A 23,842-nucleotide genomic window follows, 5' to 3' on the forward strand; every position below is an offset into this window, starting at 1 on the left:
TCCCTGAGAAAGTCATCGCAAGGGATCAATAGTGTCTAAAACCTACAAGGGGACTATAGTACCCTCTAGCGAGTGGTGGGTTATTCTGCAACTTATATATTTCTTTGCCTCTGTGCTTGTCTTTACCCTGGCTGTTCTATTTGCATTTTTTGATTCGCTAAATACTAAAATAAACCAAAAATAACGGCATGTTCGCCATGTTGGTGCGTCAGCCCCTACGTCACTTCCGCTATGCCCTGAGAAGCCGCTGTCGCACAGTAGTGGAACGTTTTTACGTTTCTCCTGCCGAACTTGCAACAATGCAGTGGTTCACTCAGGCTACAAGATTGTATGAATAGAATGTCTGTATATAGTGTAAAATATTTCTAAATAAAACAATCCCATATTTTCCCTCCGACCCTTTACCAGTCTGATTCCCAAAGCACCGTAGCATTGACGTGACGTTTTCTACAGGCACGCTGAGGACACCAAACGGAAAAAAAAGGGATGATCCTTGCAAAAGTAGCAGTAAATGTACTACTTTATTTGTTTTAATTATTTAGTAACTCAGAACATACAAATATAACAAACAGGGTTGACAAACATGGAGTCAAAGAAATCTAAATATATCATAACGCGTGACGTCATCATCAAACGCGAAGGCTACCGAAGGACCCCGACCACATCTTGCAACCCGTCCCTATCTAGTGACGTTTTGTGACGTTAATAGAAGCGCACTGTCTCCGAAGGATTCCGTCCACATCTAGTACCTACACCGGCCACTGTGCGGCCGCCTTTGATTTCTTTCTTCCATAAATTGATTCCTGTAACAGAGACACGTTTTTCAGTTCAGTTTGGTTTTCTCTCTTCTGTCCCTCTCCAAGGCCGGAGTTGACTCTGGGATTGCGGCCGGCGCACGTCGTCCGAAGTTGGAGTCCTTTCAACTCAATAACACGCCAGCAGGGAGACAGTGGTTGTACCTGTATCCTCGCTTTATTTTTATACACGACTCAACTTTGCCTATTCTTTTAAATTGACTGAGTATATGTTTTGCAGACATTTCCCCATACATCAGCGCACTAGGCCAGAGATGGAACAATCATGGTTATATTCAAAGTACAGTCCTTTGTTATCAGGTGAATTTTAGTGAAATCCACACCACTTAAAAAAATATAAGGTCATTAAAATAATAACATTCACACAAAAGAGAGACCAAGACCAATGGATGACAAACAGTTTGTGCTATCAGTGTACCGTTCCCATTGGGTCTTAATTTATCAACTCACATTATAAAAATAATGACAAAAGATATACATTATAAAATGAGCACGCTTGCTTTCTGGGAGCATGAAAATCTGAATTCAAGGGGACTGACATCCTCCACTTATCAGCAAAAAACAGGGTGAAACTGAAATACCGTAAACACCCATTTTCAATCTCTTCAAACTAATGTGCTGTCATCTAGTGTTTGATCATCGAATTACACACAAAATGAACATAATGGACGCGAAACTAAATTGTTCCCCCAGGAAATCCACAAAATAGTGGAGCCATTAAACTGGAACGTGCAGTTGACCTCATACAATGCAATCACTCTGACATGTAGTCCGATGCTAATGGTGTGGACAGATAATGATGGAGCTTCTCGTCCACAGTTGTCTTTGTAATCAAAGTAATCACAGGACCACCCCCTTGAAATTGGCAAATTACAGCGAGCAAGGGTGTTCACCCTTGTCAGATAAATGCACCGTGTTAACAGCCAATACACAAACTTGGCATTTATATTTCCTAAGGGCAAAAAAACCCCAAAAACAAACAAACAAAAAAAACTATGCAGCAGAAACAGGAGGAAAATGTACTTTTTAAAATAAATACAACAGCTCAAAAGTTGGGGACATTTGATTGATGCATGCTTTTTTGGGGATTGTGTTGTATCATTTCATTGCACAAAATATGAAATATTACCATAGTGACCTGACCATAATCTCATCTGTGTAGGATTCAAAACACTCCATTAGAGTTCTACAAATCATCCCTTTAAAAATACACTGTCTAGCAAAACCGATATCAACCGTTCCCTTTTAAAACATATCTTAATATGCTCCACCGATTGGTCAAGCGAGTACTCGTTAAGCGTACACCAATATAAGAAATGGTTGCACAAGACTGCTGATGAGGTCATAGAATTGATTACTGTTACTTTGAATCAAAATGTGGCACATGTTAAGACTCCCGGTGTCATTATTGTACATTTCACTTCCTTCTGGACTCGTTTTATGGACGCCATCTGTTGAAATGACAGTAAAGCCTTGTTCAAATCGGACCATTTCATGTTCCATTTTAGTTTTGGAGTAATAATAAAAACCAGTTGATCAGGAAAGAAAAAGAAAATAGGCAACTTTCCATTTTCAAACGTAACATATTGATGAGCACGGTATGTTGATTTTGATTTCCTGTTATGAAATGAGGGTACATGCTCAAGACAAAGCAACGTAAGAAAGAAATTAGCAAAGCCTTCCACAACAAATGTTACCGAGTCCAAGGTGGAGAATTGGGCTGTGACCGCCATCTACGGGCCTCATGGACTGTTGTGACGTGAGCTAGAGATGCCGTTCTGCAATGGCCACTATGATTTCTTGTTGCTTTGGAGAAGGCTAGAAAGCAAAGCATCGCAAAGCACCAAAAGTGCTCAAACAAATGAAGACATGTTCACTTGTACTTTATTAACTGTGATTGAGAGCAGCCGAGGACTTCATGGTCTTTTTTTCCCCAACTCCTCTATGTTACAGAATGCATGATCCCCCCATTCCACCCCTTCCATCGCGCACAAAAACATATGTAGTGTTGTTAACACGCTTGGCAAATTGAAAAAGTAAGAAAACGTAAAAACAGACTAGTTGAGTTCACATCAAAAAACTTTTTTTTTTTTAAATAACCCACAAACAGTGCATGTTACAACTAGCTAGAAAAGAACCCCCCCCCCAAAATCACCATGTTACAAGTGTATGCGCGCGGAAGTGTTTAGGTTATGAAATGTCACAAGGCGCCGTAATGATTGTTGACTGTTTCAGTAATGAATGGAAAATGTACACAAATAGCAAGCAGACGTTGGCCTCTCTCCTCGAGCAAAAATGAAAAACATTAAGAAAGAAAATCATCCAAATCCGTCACCACCAGATACAAGCTGTCAAATAGTTTAGCGTCAATTCAATATATATGTATATATATATATATAATATAATATACATATATAAATATATATATATAATATAGATATATATTTATATATATATATAATTATATACATGTATATTATATATATATAATTATATATGTATATTATATATATATAATTATATATGTATATTATATATATATGTATATTATATATATATATATACATTTATATACACATACTGTATATTTATATATACTGTATATTTATAAATACACTATTTATTTATACTTTTTTTGTCCCTGTATAACACACACACACTCGGGCTTGTTCTGCGTTGCAGCGGTTACGGCCCCCCCGAGTAACAACATTGCAAAATAAAAAAAATAAAAAAAAATTAATAAAAATAAAAAAAATGTCAACTGATCCACTACTTCATCCAGCTTGCGTGTGTCACATGTTGGTCAGTGGCTCAGCCATCATATGTACTTGTTTACATGTTTGGGGTGTGTGCGTGTGTGTGTTTCTTAACTTGGTGGCAGTACAGTGAGCCCACGAATATTTGCGGTTCACCAGTCGCAAATTTGCAGATTTTTTGGGGGAAACGATCCCACTCGTTACTCGAGAAAGAACTCACTTATTTTCTGTGGCACTGAAGTCGGTTGAGGAGCTTCATTTAGCCAAAAGTAGTGGTTTTCCACCATGGCGATGCAGAGGAACTATGTTAAAGTGATTTGAGGTGCTCCTTATTTGACAAAATTAGTAGTGTAGTTTGTTGAGGAGCTTAATTTTCACAAAAGCAAGCAGTGATTTTGCCACCATCTTGTGGCAAATGGGTGCCAGGGAACTTTGTTGAAGTGAGTCGAGGTGGTGCTTTTTTGACAATTCTTTCATATTTTGAAGAGGATGAGCTTCTATTAAACGGGTCAAAGCCCTGTTTATTATAAAAGTAGTGCTTTGGTGTCATCCTGCGGTATTTCTAAGTAATTCTAAATAACATTTACAGACAGAGCCCTGCTGCCAATCGTGAAAATCTGTTTGGAATGATGCCTCCTGGAATGTTTACAATGTCCTATAGGCGCCACACGATACGACTGCGATACTACTACTTTTCCATTTGACAGGGCGTCGGCTTGTCTAATGGAAGTGCTTTACCTCACTTCTTCCATTCCATATTGTGGGACAGAGATGCCAAATTTTACATTAAGCAGGGTTTTTATGTGCTGAGGTGGCATCTTAGGGTGTTTAAGGTGGGTTTTTCAGCGAATAACAAAGGGCAGGTTCCTAAAATATTTGTATGCATATGTAAATTTGAAAGTAGCGACTCGTAAATAGGCGGAAGAGCATTGCAGTGTGTGGAAGCATGTTTTAGTGTACTGTCAGGTGTGTGCGTCTACAAAGGAAGCAGACGACAGGAGTGCATTTATGCGTTGGCGCTGATACTCTGCTTGTAGACGGCGTGGTAGGCATTGCGCAGGAGCACATATGGGAAGCAGGATTCCAGCAAGTCCATGGTCAGGAAGGGGGACTCCTGCACAATCTGACAAGAAAACAACACCACCACTGTACCAACTTGAAAGAAAAACAATCAAATAGAGTTCCCCCACTATGTCGTAGTTCACCCTTTGATTCATGTTATTAAAAATAAACAAACGAAAATTGTGGGATTTTGGGGGGTCTGGAATGGTTTAATGGAATTTAATTGAAGGTCCGACAAGTTTTGCCAAGCATGCGGGGTCATTTACATGGAACAAATCTCACCATATCCAGGAGCAGGTAAACAGACTCTCTGTTACGCGTCGTCATCTTGTCCGTCTCCTGGCCGATCTTCAGAAGGCTCGACGAGGCTAGCTATATACAAACACACAAGTGCTTCAATGAGACACAACCACTTGCCCCCTCTGCAATGTGCTGATTGCTGTCATCTGAGCGCTATAACTCAAAATGTATCGGTAATGTAAAAAGTGGGTCGATGATCAAAACCTTACATATACATATACATACATATATACACACACACATATATATATATATATACACACATATATATATATATATATATATACACACACATATATATACACACATATATATATATATATATATATATACACATATACACATACATATATATATACACATACATATATATATATATATATATATATATATATATATATATATATATATATATATATATATATATATGCAACATACAGACCAGGTGGACAATGACAGGGTGAAGTGGCAGCATTTTTCGAAGAAAATTCATCAACAATGGCACGACATTCCATGTTGTATATTAGAAAAAACAATGACATGACATTGCATATAGTATATTAGAAAATAATTTGTGGTGAAAGGAAGGTCCTTACAGCCAGGAACTCCTTGAGGCGGTCCTCGATGCTTCCTTTGTGGATGGTGAAGAGCGCAGCAGCAATCTGGTTAATGGCTTTGGCCAGGCAGTGGATGTTGTTACAGTGGCCTGTAGGGGGCAAAAATACACATGCTTCGTTCAGGCTAGCTCCTCCTTGTATGAAAACGGTTTTAGGACCGATTGGAGGGGAGAATATTTTATTAACAGTCCTGCAGTATTACATTTTTTTTCTTTAAAAAGAGTGGTTTGTTAATGCATTTATGTGTTATTTTCTTTACTTATATGACTGGTTGAGTAATAAACTAATACAGTCTAAATTAAGTAAAATAAAGAACATATACATTTCACAGTTTCAAACTAAATAAAAAATAAATTAAAATGAAATTAACTATGAATAATTAAATTCAAAAAGTGTTTTTCTTCTTTAGGTTTAAGTCTTTATGTATTTAAAATGTAGTAATCCCCACTTATTTGCGGTTCCCTATTCACAATTTCATATATGACAGATATTTGCCAAAAATGCAACTATCCACATTTTTTTGTAGTTTTTCCAAAATGTCCTAAATGGCATTAAAGCCCCATCCAACCAGAAAGCAGTAATTTCTGTGCAGAAAGTATGCTGAAGTTGCAAAATTGTCCAAAATAATAATTGTCTGCTGTCCATGAATTGTCAAGGTAATGTAATATGTAAGATGAATATGAAAGGATATTCAAGTGTTGTGGTATAATAGTTTAAAAATATATCAGCAAATATAAACATTTTGGAAGGGACTGTCAAGTCTCATTTAATGTGGAATTACTGTCTTGTACATACACACGTTAGTTTTATTCATATTTTTTTTTAACCTCATCTTCCAAATGACTTGTCCAGTCTGTCCGCGGCTAATGAGCAGAAAAGTTTCCCATCACTTGTTTAGGACGCAACCATGGAGAAGCCATAAAGTGTTCTTTTAGGCAGGAAAAGATGGACCTCATTCAGGTATCTAACACCAAGTTTAAGTGACATTTAAATCTACGAGTGTGGGTGTGATACTGAGAGGGTGCTTCAGACACGCGGCACCCGTTTAACAATAGAGCCTATTACAAGTCATTATCCTCTTCCAAGGGCCCTTATTAACAATGGCGCCTTTCATTTCAAGGTTGTTAACGTTGGTGTGTCTCAATGACTCCATCAAGAGGCTCTCACTTCACATCGCCAAAGAATCAAGTTTATTCAGCGCAGCATTTTTACAATTATCACTGTTAATTAGCGCTGCCAAGTGGAGTGACCTTAATATGGAGGTAAGCAGCGAAGCTGAGGCATAATGAATTGATTGCGGCCGGCTTGCATGCGGCGGCACCGCCGCCGGCTCGTGCCACTGGAGCAGTAAATGACATTCCCTGACGCGCTTTCTGCCGCAGTCGCAAGCAACATGACAGAGCGCCGGCCATGTTTCGCGCTGCCTTTTCACGACAACACAAGAGGGATGTCCTTGAATTTTTGCTTTGGCTCGGATGGCGTCTCTCCTACTGTAATACTTTTTAATAAAATAGGACAAACAAAATATTTGACATTAAAGATTCCACATTTGTGGCCAGACGGCAAATATGTTGGCACCAACGCATATTAAAACCCAAGTGTCAAACTCAAGGCCTGGGCACCAGGCCAACAAGAATTTCAATTTCATGCAAAGTTTCCAAATATTCCGAAAGTACTTTTTCAAAATATATTTAAAAATAGTTTACCTCAATATTTTGGTGTTATTGGTTTCCCCAAGTTTGCACTGATACAGATTCTCATAAAAAATATTCAATGGTGTATGCACTGATAGCAGAACCTGACATATACACCATAGAGCAGTTTCTCAATTATTTCCTGTCACGACCCCCACCAAGAAAAAAATTATTTGCGCCCCCCCACCACCATTTTTTTTTTTTACATTTCGTACTAATGTACATGTTCTTTGCATATTGATGTTAGAATGTCAATGAAATATCCCTTAACAAAGCTAAATTGATATAAAATTTTGAGAACTATTATTGTGAGGATCTCGAAACTCAGTACTCAGTTGTGCAAATATTGATGAGATGATAAATACTTACTATACGTTTTTTTTAACTTTATTAACAAACCAAACACAGTTATTAATACGTACATAATAGAGAAAAGACAAAAATTAGAGCCGGGGGGATTTTAAACAAAAATTCTCTATAAATAACAAAGCATCAGTTTTAATATGTTGACTATACGTTTTTTTTTTTTTTTTTTTTACATTTACTACACGTTTGACATTGAACTTCTTCGTTGTGATGACGTCAGCCATTTCCGTGTTCCAGCCCAAGAGCGTCTACTAAATTGCTAACATAGCTGTCGTCTTATTTTATGTTTGGATATGCAACGGTTCCAATAGAATGTTTCTGTTCATAGATGCTGGCTTTCCACCCTAACGCGGTTCGAGTCAGACTTCTGTGAAAAGTTGAGCGTACATCGAAGCAATTCATTTTAGCGATTAGCACACTTAGCGCTTCCTTGCTCGCCTCGTTAGTGGAGTCGTTTATTTGCCATCACGTAGCTTGTTGCTGCTGTGCGCGGACTTACATATAGTTCAAATAAATTCCGTTCTGCTGCGGCGCAAGATAGCTTGGCGCAAGGTATTTAAGTAGCGGCAAAAGAAATTACTTCTGGGACAACGAGCGACGCTTTTTTGTCTTTAATCAGTACTGCGTGACCTACTGCGTGAACTAGGGGCACAAACAGCTTCGACGAGCTCAAAGTCGCGTTGTTTGAGATCGCCTTCTTTGGTCCCAAAATGATGCATCGTTCAGCCGTACTACGGCGGAAAAAATGCATCACCAGGGTCCCGTGCGCCCCCCTCAGCATCGCACCCTGTGGGGGGCGCCCCACTATTTGAGAATGACTGCCTTAGAGGTACAATTATCTCAAATGTTTGTAATAATAAGATAAGGTGATACATTTTCCATGATTTTCTGTCAATGTTTGTTTACACGTGCCCAACGATTGGCTGGAGACCAGTCTTGGTTAGGGAGTGGGATAGGCTCCAGCTCACCCCTGTGGTGAAGATACACAAAATGCACATTTGTGTGTACCTTCGATGGCAGGGCTGTACTGTGACATTACGTTGCTGGCCAGCGTTGGCAAGGAAACGGCCACAAACACCATCAGCAGACACGCAATCTTGTACTCTTCCTCTGGACTGATGTTCTCTATACACAAACACCCCCCGCCACACACACGCATACACACACACACACGAGCGCACACACACACATCCGTGAACACACCCGCACGCACGCGCACGCACAGGCACACAATATGAAAAACATTTGGGGCAAGCCCACTTGGCTCTGTCAATGTGTGTGACTCTGTCTGTGACTAAGGGCTATACAAATAAAATTGACTTGACTTGACTCTCACCGCTCTTTTGCGAAGACAGCGCCACCACCAGGGCCGGGTCGATCTCACAGGGCAAACCGGCAGCGGAAGATAGCTCGTAGACGTTCATGGCCACCTAGACACGGACAAAAATGTTTTTACTGCCATTGTTTATAGTTTAAAATGAGAAGGAATTTATTGGAGTGATGGTGGCGAGTATACCTTCATGTCCGTCTCCCTGGGAATGTGGTCTTTGAAATCCTCCACTGAGCTGACCAGGAAGGGAATGTGGCATGATAACACCTGTGAAGGAGAACACAGACATGAGTGTAACTTTAGTAACAAGTCATAATAATGATAGCAACAATAATATCATTAACAGTTTAGATGCAAATGAATGTCATTAACCCACTTATTGCCATGGACGTCGATGGTCGTCAGCTTGAATCCAACATTTACTGTCACCGACGAATAGAGCTGAGCGAGCCTTCCCGCCTCAACCCTTATTCAAAAATTTAATTGCCCCCATTTTCTGACCAGCTCTGGTCATCAATGATGATTTTCAATGAGTAGCGTGCAAGAGGCTTTCGCGCCCAGCTTCACTGCGGAAGGCAAGCTTCCACTTGACTGCAATTATGAACAAACCCCAGTAGATGGAAGCCTTGCATTGCTTTGGATTTGAGAGCAGCACAGTGTTGGGGTTGAAAAGAAAGATTTGAGGTGAATGTTGGCTTGTCACATAGATCGTGAAGGAGAGAAATGCTAACATGTTGTACAGTTTAAGCAGAGTCTGAGTTGCAATAAGTAAGAGAGTATGTTGTCATGGTGAGAAAAGATGACGCAGTTCATGAAGTGAATGGTGAAATCCATGTAAAAAGCCACTGACTGTTTTACTGTCAGTCACTGTTCTTGTAGACGTTTCTTCACACAAAACGCTGGATTTCTCTACTTTTTGGTCATAAACCAACCAAGGTTCTATTGCTGATTTACTAAAGAACAGAAAAAGCTAGAAACAGCTTTTTATGGTGACAAAAGATATTCTACTCTTTCTCTTGGTAGAATGGGTGCAATATTTTGTGGGTCAATTGCAAGAGCAGGCAAAATGCTCTGAAATGGCTGGCAATATGGGCAATTCAGCACTGAAAAAGGCTGACTGTGAATGAGTTAATTATTGAGTTCCTTAACAATAACTCAATGTTCACTCAACCGTTTAGGCTTTTTGACAGAAAGGTTGATGAATTAGAACAAGTCTAACTAGTGTCCCACCACTCTAGTTGCACACTTGCTTTGAATGAGGCAATCCAGAGGAATACTTTGTAGGCGGGCATCTCTTGCTTCTTATCGACACCACGTAAAATGTTCATTCTCACTTGACATATTTACAATCGTATTAATTACAATGCCCGGTTATGTTTGTTAACTGTTGCACATGATTGCAATTGGAGTCCCCAGAAAACACAATTAAATTTCACTGAGCATGCTAGAATGAGTTGAAGTTAATGTAACAGTCCGTGCACACTTGTCTTTGTGTCTCTTACATCTCTCAGCGCTTCCTGGGCCAGGGAGCGGAAGGAAAGGATGACTCCGATGATAGTCATCCTCTTCAGGACGCTGTCCACCGCTACAAAAAAAAAAAGTCAAAAAGATTGGGGGAGGGGGCGGGGCAAATAGGAATATCAATAAAGTATCCAATAATTCAAGTTTATTTGTCAGATACAATTTTTTAAAATAGTTTTCTTAGCTGGTTTGTTGTTGTGCAAAACATGTCCAAACCTTTTAAATAATGTCATTGTCATTTGATTTTTTTTTTTACCTTTTTCTGATGTATTAATATCATTATTACTATTATTATAATTCGATAAGTGAAGTGCGGTAAAGGGAGGGGTGCGATTGCTTAAAATCGGAAATCAGCATTTTGTTTAAAAAAAACAAAAAACTAAATCGTCCAGCTCCACAAAAAGTTAAGTGTCATTTGTTCCAAAGAATGGAGAAAACGATGCCTACAGGTGAGCTTCTTGAACAACGCTGCCATGTGGTCGGGTTTGTCAAAGCTGGTTCTCATCTGGGTTAACACTTCCATGTTCTCCACCACTAATTTCTGCACACATAAAGCACACACGTTGACAGCGAAGGCATGTCTGACCTATATGCGGCTGTGCACCGTTCGTACCTTGAGCTCAGCCACCTGCGAGGAGATGTGCCACATGAGGCTCTCGCTGAGAAACTTCATGCCGTATGGCCCCAGTAGCTCAGAGAGTGAACGCATCTCTGCCAGGGAACAGTCAGTGGACAGTCAGTCGCTCACAGTGTTTTGTTTTTTTGGAAACTGAGGAGGCGCGGGCGTTAGTACCTGAGATGTCGGAGTATTCCTCGGCGTTGAAGGTCAGCTCGTTCTCTGTGGGCAGGTTGACAAAGGCCTTCATGGCGGGAAAGTAAGCAATGTGTCCATTGCTGACCTGCCGGAGCAGCGTCTCCAGGTACCTAAGCCACCGTTTGGTAATTGACATCAAGGTTGGTTTTCAGGGCAACGGCAAATTACATTTTGGCATACACCACCTGAACTGTAAAATTAATGCTTAACTGTGGGTCTTGTTTGCGAGTAACTTCCTCTTCCAAAATGTTTCGATGACAAACCCACAAAATTATTTGAATTGAACATAAAACAAATGTATGATACCTACTGTTTGTCAGAGATGGACACCAATAAATTATTGATAGAAATAGGATAAAACATTTCTCTGGTCAATCATAACCAATTTTTTTTTTTTGATAAAACTATTCTATGCCCAATTTAACATGGAAAGTCCCCTTTAACACGGCATCAGGCTTGTATCACTGCCATGTCTTATTAGATATGTAACGATTAGATATCTTCGATTTTTTTTCTCGTATTACAATACATTCCTTATTTGTTAGAATTTTTTTTTTCTTACATTAGTTTTTTTTTTTTTAATCCCAGGATTATTACATACCAACTGAATTTTTGTTACATTTTGTGTGAGTGTTTAAACATTTTTTTTACATTTTTGGATCTGAATGAAACTTGACCTTTTTAAGCATTTACTGATTGATGACAAGAGTTGAAGCGAAAATACGACGCGCAAAGTGATTTCGTTCCAGTTTACTGTGGCTTTGATGCCATCGAACAGCAAGTAAAAAGGGTGTGCACGCTACATCGCAAACGCCTTCATAAATGGAAACGTGCAGAAGATATCGAATGATGGTTAGGTAGCCTCTGTGACGCACCAGTTGGTGTACAAGCTGGTGATGGTGGGCTCGCCGTGGCTGTCCAGGTGCTGCGTCTGCTGCAGGAGCACATTGTTGAAGACCCGCGTGATGTCGATGGTGACGTAGTTCTCGATGGACTGCAGCACCGTCATGTAGGCCCGCACGCTGGTCAGCAGCTCGCTGGGCTTGGCGATCTCCTGAGTGGTCTGGTTGTACATGGTCATGCCCACGATAGACCTGGAGGGGAACAGCCCTTGTTTATTTTGGCCACATGTAGCGGATTCTTTTCCCCCAATTGCTTCATGCTCCATCAGTTTGCAAGCGTACTGTTGTTCGTGTAGATTCCAGAGGTGGGAATAATAAGTCATAACACTTATGTCTTAACCTTCAAGTCCCAAGTTACTGTGGCAAAAATTCAGTCGAGTCACGAAGCAAGTTGAGTCAAGTCATAAATTGGGTTAAGCAACAATCTTGCTCAGTCACAACGTACTTTAAGACATTCGCCATTTTGAATGTTCCAAATCCACTCTCTATATTGTCTTTTGCTTTATTGTCTTCTCAACTGAACACAGCTTTTTGAAATTAACGTGGGTTTTATAGCGCAGTCGTTTTATGCCTCATCTTTCAGCTGTAAACTGTGCATTGCTGTTGTCTTTCCCAATTTGAACAAAACCACAATACTTGAATCCAAAAGCAATAATCTTGGGCTTTCCTTCCACAATGTGGTGTCTGCACCCCTCAGAGCCTATAGGAGGTTTGTCCAGTTTGCGCACACACCACAAAATATACAGCAGCTACTTTCAAAAGCAAACAAAAAAGCAGGACTTATTAAGTCATGTCAAAGCTCCAAGTACCAAGTCATTAATATATTTAATTGATAAATTGTAATTTGGCTCACATCGAATTTAAAAAAATATATTTTTCCCCCTTTTCAATTTTATTTTCCTTTTTTTCCCCGTTAGTTCAATCAAAATATATTAAGGGATATGTTTAAAGTTCAAACTTCTAGATAATTTTATGAAAACCATATGGAAAGCGCTTAGTTATAGCTCCAGTTGTTGTGAAATGGACTATATATATATAAATAACGTTGTATTGTATTGTATTGTATTGTAAAAGGCCACTTTTGCTAAGTTTTGAATGTCATCCTCATTTGCTTTTTCTTTTCATCGAAGTTGGGGAAAAAGATTTTAAAATTGTAAATCTGATTTTGGGAAAACAATCTAGGATTTTATTAAAAGGCAATATCTGAGGTCAGGTTTTAGCCGATCAAGTCCCTAGTCGTATATTTGGTGACTCAAGTCTGACTAGTATCAAGTAGTTAAAGCCAGAGTCCTACCTCTGGTAGATCCTTACTTGGTAAAGCGGATCTCCAGATGGGAGGTGAGGTACTCCCGTGGCGTGAACGTGTGCTCCCACACCGCCAAGTTGGGAACATAGTTGATGGAGAAGCATAGTTCCGACAGCGCTGTGTGCAATTTGTCCAGACTGGAGGAAGAACAACACAGCGTATTTTAAAAAGGAACAAACAAAACTTCCAGTGTGATTCATCTTTGACATGATTCAACCTTTTTGGTGAGCGTTTCTCTCTTCAGGACCATAAAAGGTGCCCGTGATGAAAAGTGTTCAAATAATAATACTAAGAAATTTGTTTTTAACTTTTCAACAAGAGATCTTTTCAGTGACTTCTGCTTTAAGTATTGATTTTTAAAAAACAAATTATCAAATGCCCTTTTTGTCATGAGTGATTTTTTTTTTTTTGTGTGTGTGTGTGCTGACTTGGTGACAAGTAGTCGGTTCTTCCTCATGCTCTCCACTCCCGGTTTCTCTCTTTCCGGTTCGCCCTTCTTTCCCGTGGCCTTCTTGCTCTTCTTGTTGACAGCTTGGCTGATGGTCTTGGCACAGTGTTTGGGAAGCAGCTGCCGACAAACGGAAATAACGGAGGGTCACTCGGACAGATGGAATAAGATTGTCAAGTCATCCGTAAACCATATTTAATCCAGTGATTTGGTTTGGTTAGATAATTTTTCACTCATCAGCAAAACAACCTCAATATTAATGTGACAGCGAGCATTATTTTCCAATGTCCGTTAGATCCCATCACAACATTGGGGCTTTTAGTGACTTCTTTGTGACTTTTATTTGCTTGTAACCAATTAGAAGATGGAAGATGATATTATAGAGGGGGCTTCACACAGCCAATAAACGGCAACATCACTTTGAAACTTTTAAACAAAAAATAATGTTGACCAATAACTGTAGTCATGCCGTTTGTTTAATCTAGCATTAGGTACACTGGCTAAGGAGCAAGTTATCTGAGAATGACTCCAATTCAATAAAACATCATGTTAACATCAATACTGTAATCGTCACAGTCTGCATTGGTTTCATTTTCTCCATTTCTCACATTGCTGTGCAATTCTCTCCTAGCAATGGTTCACCCATAAATCCATTTGAATGTGGACCGTTGAGTCCCCGGGACGGACTACCCAGCTCTGAATGTTACTGTTACTAGGCAATCATGAATGAGTCGGGGCAGTTGCCTGCGCAACTTCCTACCTGGTCACTGAGGGTACATTGCTCAGTGCAGATATCCGTGATGAGGTTTCTGGCTTGTTTGGCCATTTCATCCAGAAACATGTTACACAACGACAAGCTGCGGTCCCCTATGTGGTGCCGCTGCAGGGATAGAGCCAAGGACACAAAATAGCATGTCGACAGATGCAACATGCCACTCTCAGCAGATTGGGATTTTGTGTGTGTGCGTGTGTGTCCGTGTCTGTGCCTGTTACCTCCTCGGGACATAGCTCGTGTGTGCAGGACATGAAGTGTGTGCAAAGCAAAGGGAAGCAGATGGAATGGCGGCTCTGCGAGGGAAGCTCCAAGCACTGCTGGAACATCTTCTCAAACGCACGGCTGTAGAAACTGCACACACACACAGTTTTAAATTCATGGACAGAACAGAAAGCCAGAAGGGTTTAATATGTGCTTAAAGTGAGTGTAAATGTATTATGAATGCTGGCTTTTGTTTGCGTTTCCTTATAGTATAATAGTAGCTGGGTTTGGGAACGCCAATTCAAATCATGACCGCCACTGAGTACATGTTCACGCTTACCAGAATATGGAGAGGTCAGAGGTCTCCACCAACATCTCCACCAGCGAGTCCACCATCTTGGTGTGGAAGATGATGGTGTTCATCATTTTGCCGAGCTCCTTGTGATCGGCGATACCAAGACTGGCCTTTGACACACTGGTGTAGGCCTGTACAGAGGAAACGGTGTTCAACATGTTTGACAAAACAAACAGTGCCTTTATGAAAAGGTTGGTTAAGAATTGATGACGTTACAGGTTGACCACTGTAATTGTTCACATAGTCATGATCTTTTTTTTTTGTTTTATGAGAGAGCTCATTCAAACCTGCAGTCTAAACCAGTCAAGCCTCATGCCTCTGAAGTCAAACACCTCGCCATCCTCAACTGTAAAACACAATTCACCCTCAATTACACAATCTTTAATGGACACTTTTGAGATGTCATCCATATCAGCAAAAGAGCCCAAGACTTCCAGGATCATCAGTTCCATTGTGCTTACCTTGTTTGACGCTGAGTGAGGTCATCGTGTTCACAAATGATGACATGATAATGGACTCATCCTCTGGGCACACAGACAGATTCTGGGAGACAAGAAACATGGGGTCCACTTACAAACTAAAATATTGCTACTTTCACTATAATAAACATAACATTTTTGAGTTACAACCCGTCACAAGATTCAGATATGTTCGAGTGAAGAGAACAGAAAAAAATGGAGCAGAGATACTACAATGCTCTCGCCTGTGGGCATAGAGAACCACAGTGTCCGATGCACTTTTAGCCATTTATTGAACGGGAAACACACAAATTCAAAATGAAAACATGGAAAAGGAGCAACTTTGATTGCTGCTCCGGATGTCATTCACTTATATATATATATATATATATATATATATATATGCACTGATGAAGGTTGAAGTGATAGCCGACACTGTTAGCGAGGTGTTTTTGCGATAACACCAGGGGGAAAAAAAATTCTGAAAAAAGAAAACCCATGAAAAAAAGTAGACAAGATGAACGTATTTAAGTTAATTTGTTAAGAGATATTTAGTTTTATATTTACAGAATTATTTTTGATACTGAGTTGTTTAATCTGTTATTCTCATTTACGTGTATCTGCCTAAATTCTCCTAACTACAGCCTAAATTCTCCTAGCTCCAGATTGGTTCGTGATAGTCAGCTGGGGGAGTGTGGCAGGAAGTGTATGCTGGTAGCTGAGTAAAAACTGTTGCAAGAGAAGAATTCCATCTCCATCCCTCGCTCTCATTTTATGAAGAGTGTTCCATCAACCCCCAACGAACCCTCACGTTCCACTTGTAACAGCTTGCTTTTATGAAAACGAAGTGGCCGACTGAGCTTGATTCACTTTTAGGAAAGCGTTTTTCTCCAAAATGACTCTTGTGCTTGTGTGTCTTCTCTCACTCGCTGTGTGCGACGAGGGCTGTTCCGGTGGTGGGCGTGCCCAAACGAGGATAGGTTGCACCAGCATTGCAATTTTTTGAAAGATACATTACATGTACCATAGGAAGGGATGTCATAAGTTTTTAACATCAGACAGATGTTTTAATCCGGCCCGCCGAAATTGAAAAAAATTAAATGAATAAACCTTGTTAATGTTTTATTTTCTAAATACTGTGGTTTTCAAAGACATATATATTGTTGGAATGCTTTTGTTCACTTACATTTAAAATCAAATGTATTTTTTTTTCTCCGGTGAGGTGAGGTCACCAAAACACGCCATCCGTCTGCTCCTGGTCCGCCCCCTCTGTCAAATTTTAGAACCCATTGTGGCCCGCCAATCAAAATGTTTGCCCACTCCTGGTCTAGTCTCATGTTTTCGTCATAAAAGAGCCACGTTTCGCATCATCGTCTCGTTTTCGTGATGACTAAAAGGGGCATTAATGAAATATTTCCGGCGATCAGAATCACTTTTAGATATGTTTAAAATTTTGCTTTCAGTCAATTGCTGACTAGCATAATACACTTTCAATGGTGAGCTCTGCCATATTCCCTTTAGGTTTTGTTGCTCGGCAGAATCTAACTTGGGAAAAGCTATTATTTTGTCAAACATACCAAACAAAAACAATTTTTTTCATGCTTTATTATTTGTACTATGTGTAATTATTTTACTTGTGACACAAATGAATTTGATTTGCCATTTTCTGAACTTACCTCACATAAGTACTTTAACATTAACACAGCAGTTAAACAGAGGCAAAAAAAAAGAGAATAAAAATACTTAAATAATGCCTCGAAAATGTATAGCTCAAACATTAATATTTACTTTAAATGTTTGAAATGAAAGATTAAAAAAAAGTGTATTTTACTAAAAAGTGACAATACAACTCAACTGTAGTTAGCCAATGTATTGTAAACGTGAAGTCACTGTAACTTTGTGCACAGGCTGAACATTGAATTGAGTGATGCTTTGTCATACCACTAGAGGGAGCCTGTCAACCATAACCACCATTTGCTCATCACTTGTAAATTGTCTGGATGTACCACTAAGCATATATCACCTGGACCAGCTCGTTGAGTACAACGGCGTCAAAGCCGGACAGGTACTGCACGTAGTATCGCTGCATGACGGGGCCGTATTTCCTCACGTGGGCTCGCAGCTCCTCCATGTAGAAGATCAGCTCCGCAATGTGTCTGATGAACAAAACACAAAGGCGCAAAATGTCACGCGGGATGACAAAGCAGTGCGGATTCACCTGCTCAAGTAGGACATTAATAGCACGTACTTGTCGATAAAGTCGTCCGTGCTTTTCTTCTGGATGTTGTCAGCGTGTCGAAGCAACCAGATGATCTCGTCTCGGGCAAAGGACAACGCCATGAAAACAAATAACGCCTACAAAGACATTCATATTGGTGAATCATCAATACTGTAGAAAATGGTATAGCTTCAAAATCAGTGAAGTAGCAGGGGCATGGATGATGAAGTAGGCCTGCAGGATATGCCGTTTGAACATCGCGATTGCGATGTGCGCATGCGCAATAGTCACATCGTAGGACGTGCGATCTTTTTTTTTTTTAGAACGCGGACACTTTTGGTTTGTTTCCTAAAAGCAGCACGCTACACTATGCTCACCCCCCCCCTGCTAATTAGTCAACAGAGCTATTTGAGTCATCTGGTGAAAATTTTTCTCGTTTCAATATCGCAATGTACATCGCAGCCTCCCCAAAAATCGTAATGTGAGTTTTTTTCAATATCGTGCAGCCCTATGATGAACCCAAAAAAGAGGAACACTGTTCTGTGTGTATCTGACATGATGTCCCAAGGGTGTGGTTTAGTGCTACCTTTGGACCTAGCAGGCCTGGCTGGTCCGCCAAGACGGTGGCCAGCTCCTTGAGGGCAGACCTGAGGAACTTGCGTCGCTCTCGGTGCATGGAGCCTCTGAGGAGTCGGGCAGACAGAAGGAACAAGTCAGCGCACCAGTTATCAGTTTACACGCCGCTTTGACACTTTGAGGACAATCCTCGCCAGACACCAAAGTGAGTAAATGACAGCTATGGCATGAAGAATTAGATCAAAGATGAAAGTGGCAGACAGATTAAGTATGGAGGATGAAATGTGGGGAAGACAAAGAGGGAGAGAAAAAAAAGGAGAGACATTTGAGTCAGACTACCCGAGAGAGATGAGCAGATCGCAAACGCACAAATGGAATTGACAATACAAAAAAAAATGTAGGTGATTAAATAAATCAGTTTGGTAAGTGTGAGGAACATAAAGTCGATGTGATGGCTGCTGGGGCTGGAGTGTGCTCGTACGCGTGAGACAGAGCCTGTTCCTTGCACTCTCTGATGTCATTGATGCGCTTGTTGTACCTGGAAAACACAAGAAGTACTTGCGTCATTGAAATGCTGTGGTCCGTCTTCTTTTGCAATTGTGTGGACTTTGGGGGTCTTTTTGGTGAGGAAAAAACACTTTGCCAAAATCTAAAAAATGCTACCGTATTTTCAGGACTATACGGCGCTACTTTTTTCCTAGATTTTGAACCATGCGGCTAATGCAATGGTGCGGCTTTTCTGTGGATTTTTCTTTCACCGGTAGGGGCGCTCTAGAGTTCAGAAAATACGCAAAACAAATCTCGATTTTTTTCCCCCCTCTTGGGTCTGTTCTGTTTTACTAAGCAACGTTGTTGCCGTGTGAAAAGGTTTTAAGAATCTGTTTATGTACCTTTATGTGCATTCACACTACAAAATCGTTCTACAACTTTTCTTTCCAACATATAAAACTGCAGCTTATTGCCTTGTGCGGTTTGTATATTATTTTTTTTTGTTGTTTGTTTGTTTTTTTATGTCTTAAAAAGAGGCACAGATGCCCTTAGCAGGGATGTGGGCTGCTAAGCAGTCACCTGGATGGTGGGCTTCTTTCGGTTTTTCCAAAAACAAAGTGGAAAAACTAATGACATTTTAAGACACTTGCTGTAAATAATTTGTGCTGCCCTTGCACCGCCCCTTTTACCCTCGGATGTTGACAAAGAGGTCCTCAGCAGCCTTGTGGATGTGGAAGACTTCATCCCTGAACAGACAGAGGCAGGTGGAGCTCTGCAGCGCCAGCTTCCACAGTGACAAGGCCCCCGCGTCGCTGTTCAGCACTGCGTGGCACAGGATGAAGCCGACTGGAAACAAGAAAGTGCACCAAGTGGATCAGGAAGGTCAGTCGTTAAATGTCAGATTGCGTCGCTTCACTACTCACAAACTATCCATTTCTCCATCGCGTCCAGGGATAAGTATTCACAGGGCATCTGGAAAGAGAGAGAAAGACATGCTTAAGAGTCGGTTTATCCCGATCCCATCAACATGATCAGAAATCGGGGTCAAGTGTCTTGGACTCTGACTCGGCCCACTCACTGTGTCTGACTGTGCAGGGTTGAGCATGGTGGAGGGAGCAGAGATGAGTGAGAGCAGCTGAGCGTTCCTCCATTGGTCGGCGGAAAGATTCCTTCTGGGATAGACCATCTGAAGGCTGATCAGTGCGTCCGACAGAGACTGCGCAAACACGCCAACGTCACAACTCAATGGACACAAATACAGCGTAACCTCATTGAAGACAAAATGATATTATTTTACCGTGTATTGTGCTCATAATTGTTTTGAGCCCTAATTGTGATCTTTGTTACCTGACACACTAACATTTTGCAGACAGGAATGCACTTATTCCACTTTGAAATAATTTGCAGTTTTGTGTGTTGTGTTTCATTTGTTTCTGCGTTACTTTTAACCCAGTTGTCGTGTGATTGATGTTGGCTTGCTGGTCAGTTCAGCCGCCATTCAAGTCAACACTCGCAGTCACGGAATGGCTGAGTGAGCTGTGGTCAGGTGCACTTTGCAAATAGAAGTAAATATGTTTACTGCTTTCTGTACAGTGTTAGGGGTTACAACATATTACTTGGAGAATTAACATTAGCATTGGAATGCTATAGTCAACACACTTTGCGGTCACTGTTTTAATAATTCCTTCCGTTGTGTTGATTTTGCTTTTTAAGTTCCTCTGTATAGTGTTATATTTCACATGGTCAATGTTTTTTGTTTTTGAACAATTTTTGACATAATGACATAATTATCAGTGCTTGGTATTGGGCAGTACTCAAAATAAAGTATTTGTGTTCGATCTGAAAAAAGTGGTCATTGCATCACTAGTGTAGCGTAGATCAATATCTTAAAAAAATCCTTCACAACAAAGGCGGGTAAAGAACACTTGACATCTTCCCCAGCCACAAAACTAATCAATGTATTATGTCTTTTTCTTTTTTTTGCAGGCACATTGTTCTTCTCGGACAGCTAAAGTGCTAATTAACATCGATAGACTACCTTGCCGTGTGGGACAAACTCCTCCATCAGTTTCTTCAGAGGGTTCTCATAATCCACGATCATCTGGCCCAGCCTGGGGTACTCCCGGTCACTACGGCAAACACGCGCACAGACACACACACACACACGCACACACACGCGAACACACACAAGCACATGTGCGCACATTTGAAGTCTTGGCACTCAGTCCATGTCAAGTTTGAGTGTGTTTTGCTCACCTGGCTCCATGTGTCATCTCGTGAGCATAATTGTACAAGCCAATGATGGCTTTCCTCTCCTCGATGCGTGACAGTATGATCATAAGTGTAGTGTAAGTAACCACCAGGTCAAGATAGTTCTTGGTCAGGTCAAAGTTCACCGTCTTGACAGGAAACAAAACAGTCCCGTCACGTCCAACACGCGGGTAACAAAAGATGAAGTCTAGTGATAAACGTACTTACAATGTCAAAGAAAACTTGGCACGCATCAATGGTGTTGAGAAGCTCACACACGTGGTCCTGTCAATGCACCAATACGCTCAATATACACTTTCATGTTCACATCCCAAAATGTCACAGTTGTGACTTCCAACCTTAAATTCCATGACATCTACGAAGGTAAAGTAGTAGAGAGCCAAGTTCTTCAGAATCTCCGACTTCTCCTTCTGTAGCTGAGCCAACTGTTGCTGTAACATCACATTAGTCTTCAGTTAAGAAGGCCTGCTCAACACCCAACTAGAATGTAGACTGTCAAATCACATCACTCATTTTTCATTTTCTTTCCTTCATTTAAAAGTTTAAATATTATGTGCAATAGTAATATAATACAGGTAATAATGCTTTTTCCTTCCAATATTTATAAGATGTGCAGTGGCTGCAAATCGTGTGAGGAAATAGGATTCGAACTTAGACTCCTGCCTTCCTTATTGGATGCAGCTTTCTCCCACATTCCAAAAACATGCACGTTAACTTCAATGAAGACTCCAAATTCTCCAATGTTGTGAATGTGAGTGGGAATGCTTTTCTGCCTGTATGTGCTGTGCCATTGTTTGGCAACGAGTCCTGGATGTACCCCACTAGTCTGCTGGATGAGAGAGATCAGCCTGTTGCAGGGTTCGCGGTTAACCGCTTCCCGATTGCCCGGGGCAAGTGAAATTTGGCCACGGGCATGGTAAAATTATGTGCAACTTACCCGACCGGGCAAGCATTTTTTAAAGCAGTCAAATATCTTTAATTCCGACGAAAACTGTGGTGTGATCTGTTTGTATGCGCTGTATGTTGGCTGCCAGGCTGGCCGAGTGGTCTAAGGCGCCGCGTTCAGGACCCAGTCTCCCCAGGAGGCCTGGGTTTGAATCTCGAATTTCCCCATTGTGGGACTAATAAAGGGAATATTATAGGATGCCAGGATGGCCGAGTGGTCTAAGGCGCCGCGTTCCGGTCCTAGTCTCCCCAAGAGGCCTGGGTTCGAATCTCGAATTTCCCCATTGTGGGACTAATAAAGGCAATATTATCTGCCAGGATGGCCGAGTGGTCTAAGGCGCCGCGTTCAGGACCCAGTCTCCCCAGGAGGCCTGGGTTCGAATCTCGAATTTCCCCATTGTGGGACTAATAAAGGCATTATTATACTGATGGTTTAACCCAGACACCCCTTATGCTGTGGTAAGGTCCATTGGCCTTATCGGGGGCAATGGGCGGGCGCTACGGGGATCAGTTAGTTCAGTGAATGTCGAGTTAAAGTGAACGTCAATAAATCCCGCAGTATTGGAACTCGCTGTAGTCGCATCCTCATTTGAAGTTTGAAAAACACAACAAAAACCTACGATATTTCGGCTGAAAATTGACAGCCGGAAGTTTTCTTACCTTCTGCGCATCTTTAACAAGTGGCGACGAGTTCGTTCAAATCCGAACATTTCGGATTCCTCTGACATGACTAAAATAGCTCGAATATTTTTAAGTAGACAATTCAGTTGCGAGTAAGGAAGGGAGTAATATTTGATTATTGACTGTCAATTCATTAGCTCCATGATGTGACCTGACATAGTGTCAGTGACTGTGTTCTGTTTATGCTATGAAATTTATGGAGGCAGCACTACAGGCACTGGTCTTAAAGGAATACACAAATTTCCCACACTCATAATTTACTCATGTGATTACTCAATTAATAGGCTCTCCTGGACTTAAAATTGATAATCTGGATTGCTGTAATATCATTTTTCCAATTTAACATGAAGATGTGTTAATTATTAAAACTACAATTAACATTTTCAATAACTGCACAGGATGATACATGCTGTTGTGAGTAGGGTTTCATGCTTGATGATGAAAACAAGATTGATTTATGCTTATCAGATTATATGTTTATTTACATTTGTGGCACACATTTTACAACCATAAACATTTTATTCTTAGAGAAAAAAAATTGTCACTTGCCCAAGTCGGGCAAGTAATTTGGCCACTCGGGCAAGGCAAATTTTAGTGGCACCTGCCCTATGGGCAAGCAGTTTTTAAAGTTAACCGCGAACCCTGTGTTGGCACTCGCGGTGTAACGCAGCTCCTTAAAGCATCCACAGATATTTGGTAGTAGATGCACTAAACTACATAACTTAAAACAAAAATAAATAACATGAATAAGCATAATGCAGGCAGCCAAGCAAAGTAAATGGAGCAAAAATAGCCTCAAAACATGTACACATAAATGATTACAGTATTACACCCAAATGAAATACACAAACTTACCAAAAAGCACAAGTCCGGAATAAGCCAGGATTAGCATGCAAAACAAACACACACAAAAACAGAAAACAACATAAGAGACAATTTTTG

At 40.6% G+C, this 23,842-nt stretch overlaps 1 protein-coding gene across 4 annotated transcripts in view; it reads right to left on the reverse strand.

Annotated features, from left to right (window-relative positions):
• Window positions 1-493: 493 nt before the first annotated feature.
• Window positions 494-23,842, reverse strand: part of nckap1 (NCK-associated protein 1) — a 32,129-nt gene continuing 8,780 nt past the window's right edge. For 2 of the 4 annotated variants that reach the window (XM_088304249.1, XM_088304247.1), the window contains 29 exons: window positions 21,613-21,705; window positions 21,482-21,538; window positions 21,260-21,402; window positions 21,042-21,132; window positions 20,082-20,219; window positions 19,927-19,975; window positions 19,693-19,849; window positions 18,996-19,052; window positions 18,525-18,621; window positions 17,969-18,075; window positions 17,744-17,876; window positions 15,724-15,805; window positions 15,550-15,608; window positions 15,248-15,393; window positions 14,925-15,057; window positions 14,692-14,811; window positions 13,912-14,051; window positions 13,489-13,620; window positions 12,151-12,369; window positions 11,255-11,385; window positions 11,075-11,172; window positions 10,909-11,002; window positions 10,443-10,525; window positions 9,127-9,207; window positions 8,947-9,040; window positions 8,619-8,735; window positions 5,530-5,639; window positions 4,916-5,005; window positions 494-4,694 (listed from right to left, as the gene is read on the reverse strand). In XM_088304249.1, the coding sequence (XP_088160375.1) occupies window positions 4,578-4,694; window positions 4,916-5,005; window positions 5,530-5,639; window positions 8,619-8,735; window positions 8,947-9,040; window positions 9,127-9,207; window positions 10,443-10,525; window positions 10,909-11,002; window positions 11,075-11,172; window positions 11,255-11,385; window positions 12,151-12,369; window positions 13,489-13,620; window positions 13,912-14,051; window positions 14,692-14,811; window positions 14,925-15,057; window positions 15,248-15,393; window positions 15,550-15,608; window positions 15,724-15,805; window positions 17,744-17,876; window positions 17,969-18,075; window positions 18,525-18,621; window positions 18,996-19,052; window positions 19,693-19,849; window positions 19,927-19,975; window positions 20,082-20,219; window positions 21,042-21,132; window positions 21,260-21,402; window positions 21,482-21,538; window positions 21,613-21,705 (3,168 nt within the window). In that variant the 3' untranslated portion in view covers window positions 494-4,577. The remainder of the gene's footprint in view (window positions 4,695-4,915; window positions 5,006-5,529; window positions 5,640-8,618; window positions 8,736-8,946; window positions 9,041-9,126; window positions 9,208-10,442; window positions 10,526-10,908; window positions 11,003-11,074; window positions 11,173-11,254; window positions 11,386-12,150; window positions 12,370-13,488; window positions 13,621-13,911; window positions 14,052-14,691; window positions 14,812-14,924; window positions 15,058-15,247; window positions 15,394-15,549; window positions 15,609-15,723; window positions 15,806-17,743; window positions 17,877-17,968; window positions 18,076-18,524; window positions 18,622-18,995; window positions 19,053-19,692; window positions 19,850-19,926; window positions 19,976-20,081; window positions 20,220-21,041; window positions 21,133-21,259; window positions 21,403-21,481; window positions 21,539-21,612; window positions 21,706-23,842) is intronic. The other 2 variants (XM_088304248.1, XM_088304250.1) reach the window with 1 other exon arrangement.

Source organism: Idiotropiscis lumnitzeri, chromosome 9, assembly GCF_059441095.1.
Source record: "Idiotropiscis lumnitzeri isolate Australia: NSW breed Sydney's pygmy pipehorse chromosome 9, RoL_Ilum_1.0, whole genome shotgun sequence".
NCBI classification, from domain to species: Eukaryota; Metazoa; Chordata; class Actinopteri; order Syngnathiformes; family Syngnathidae; genus Idiotropiscis; species Idiotropiscis lumnitzeri.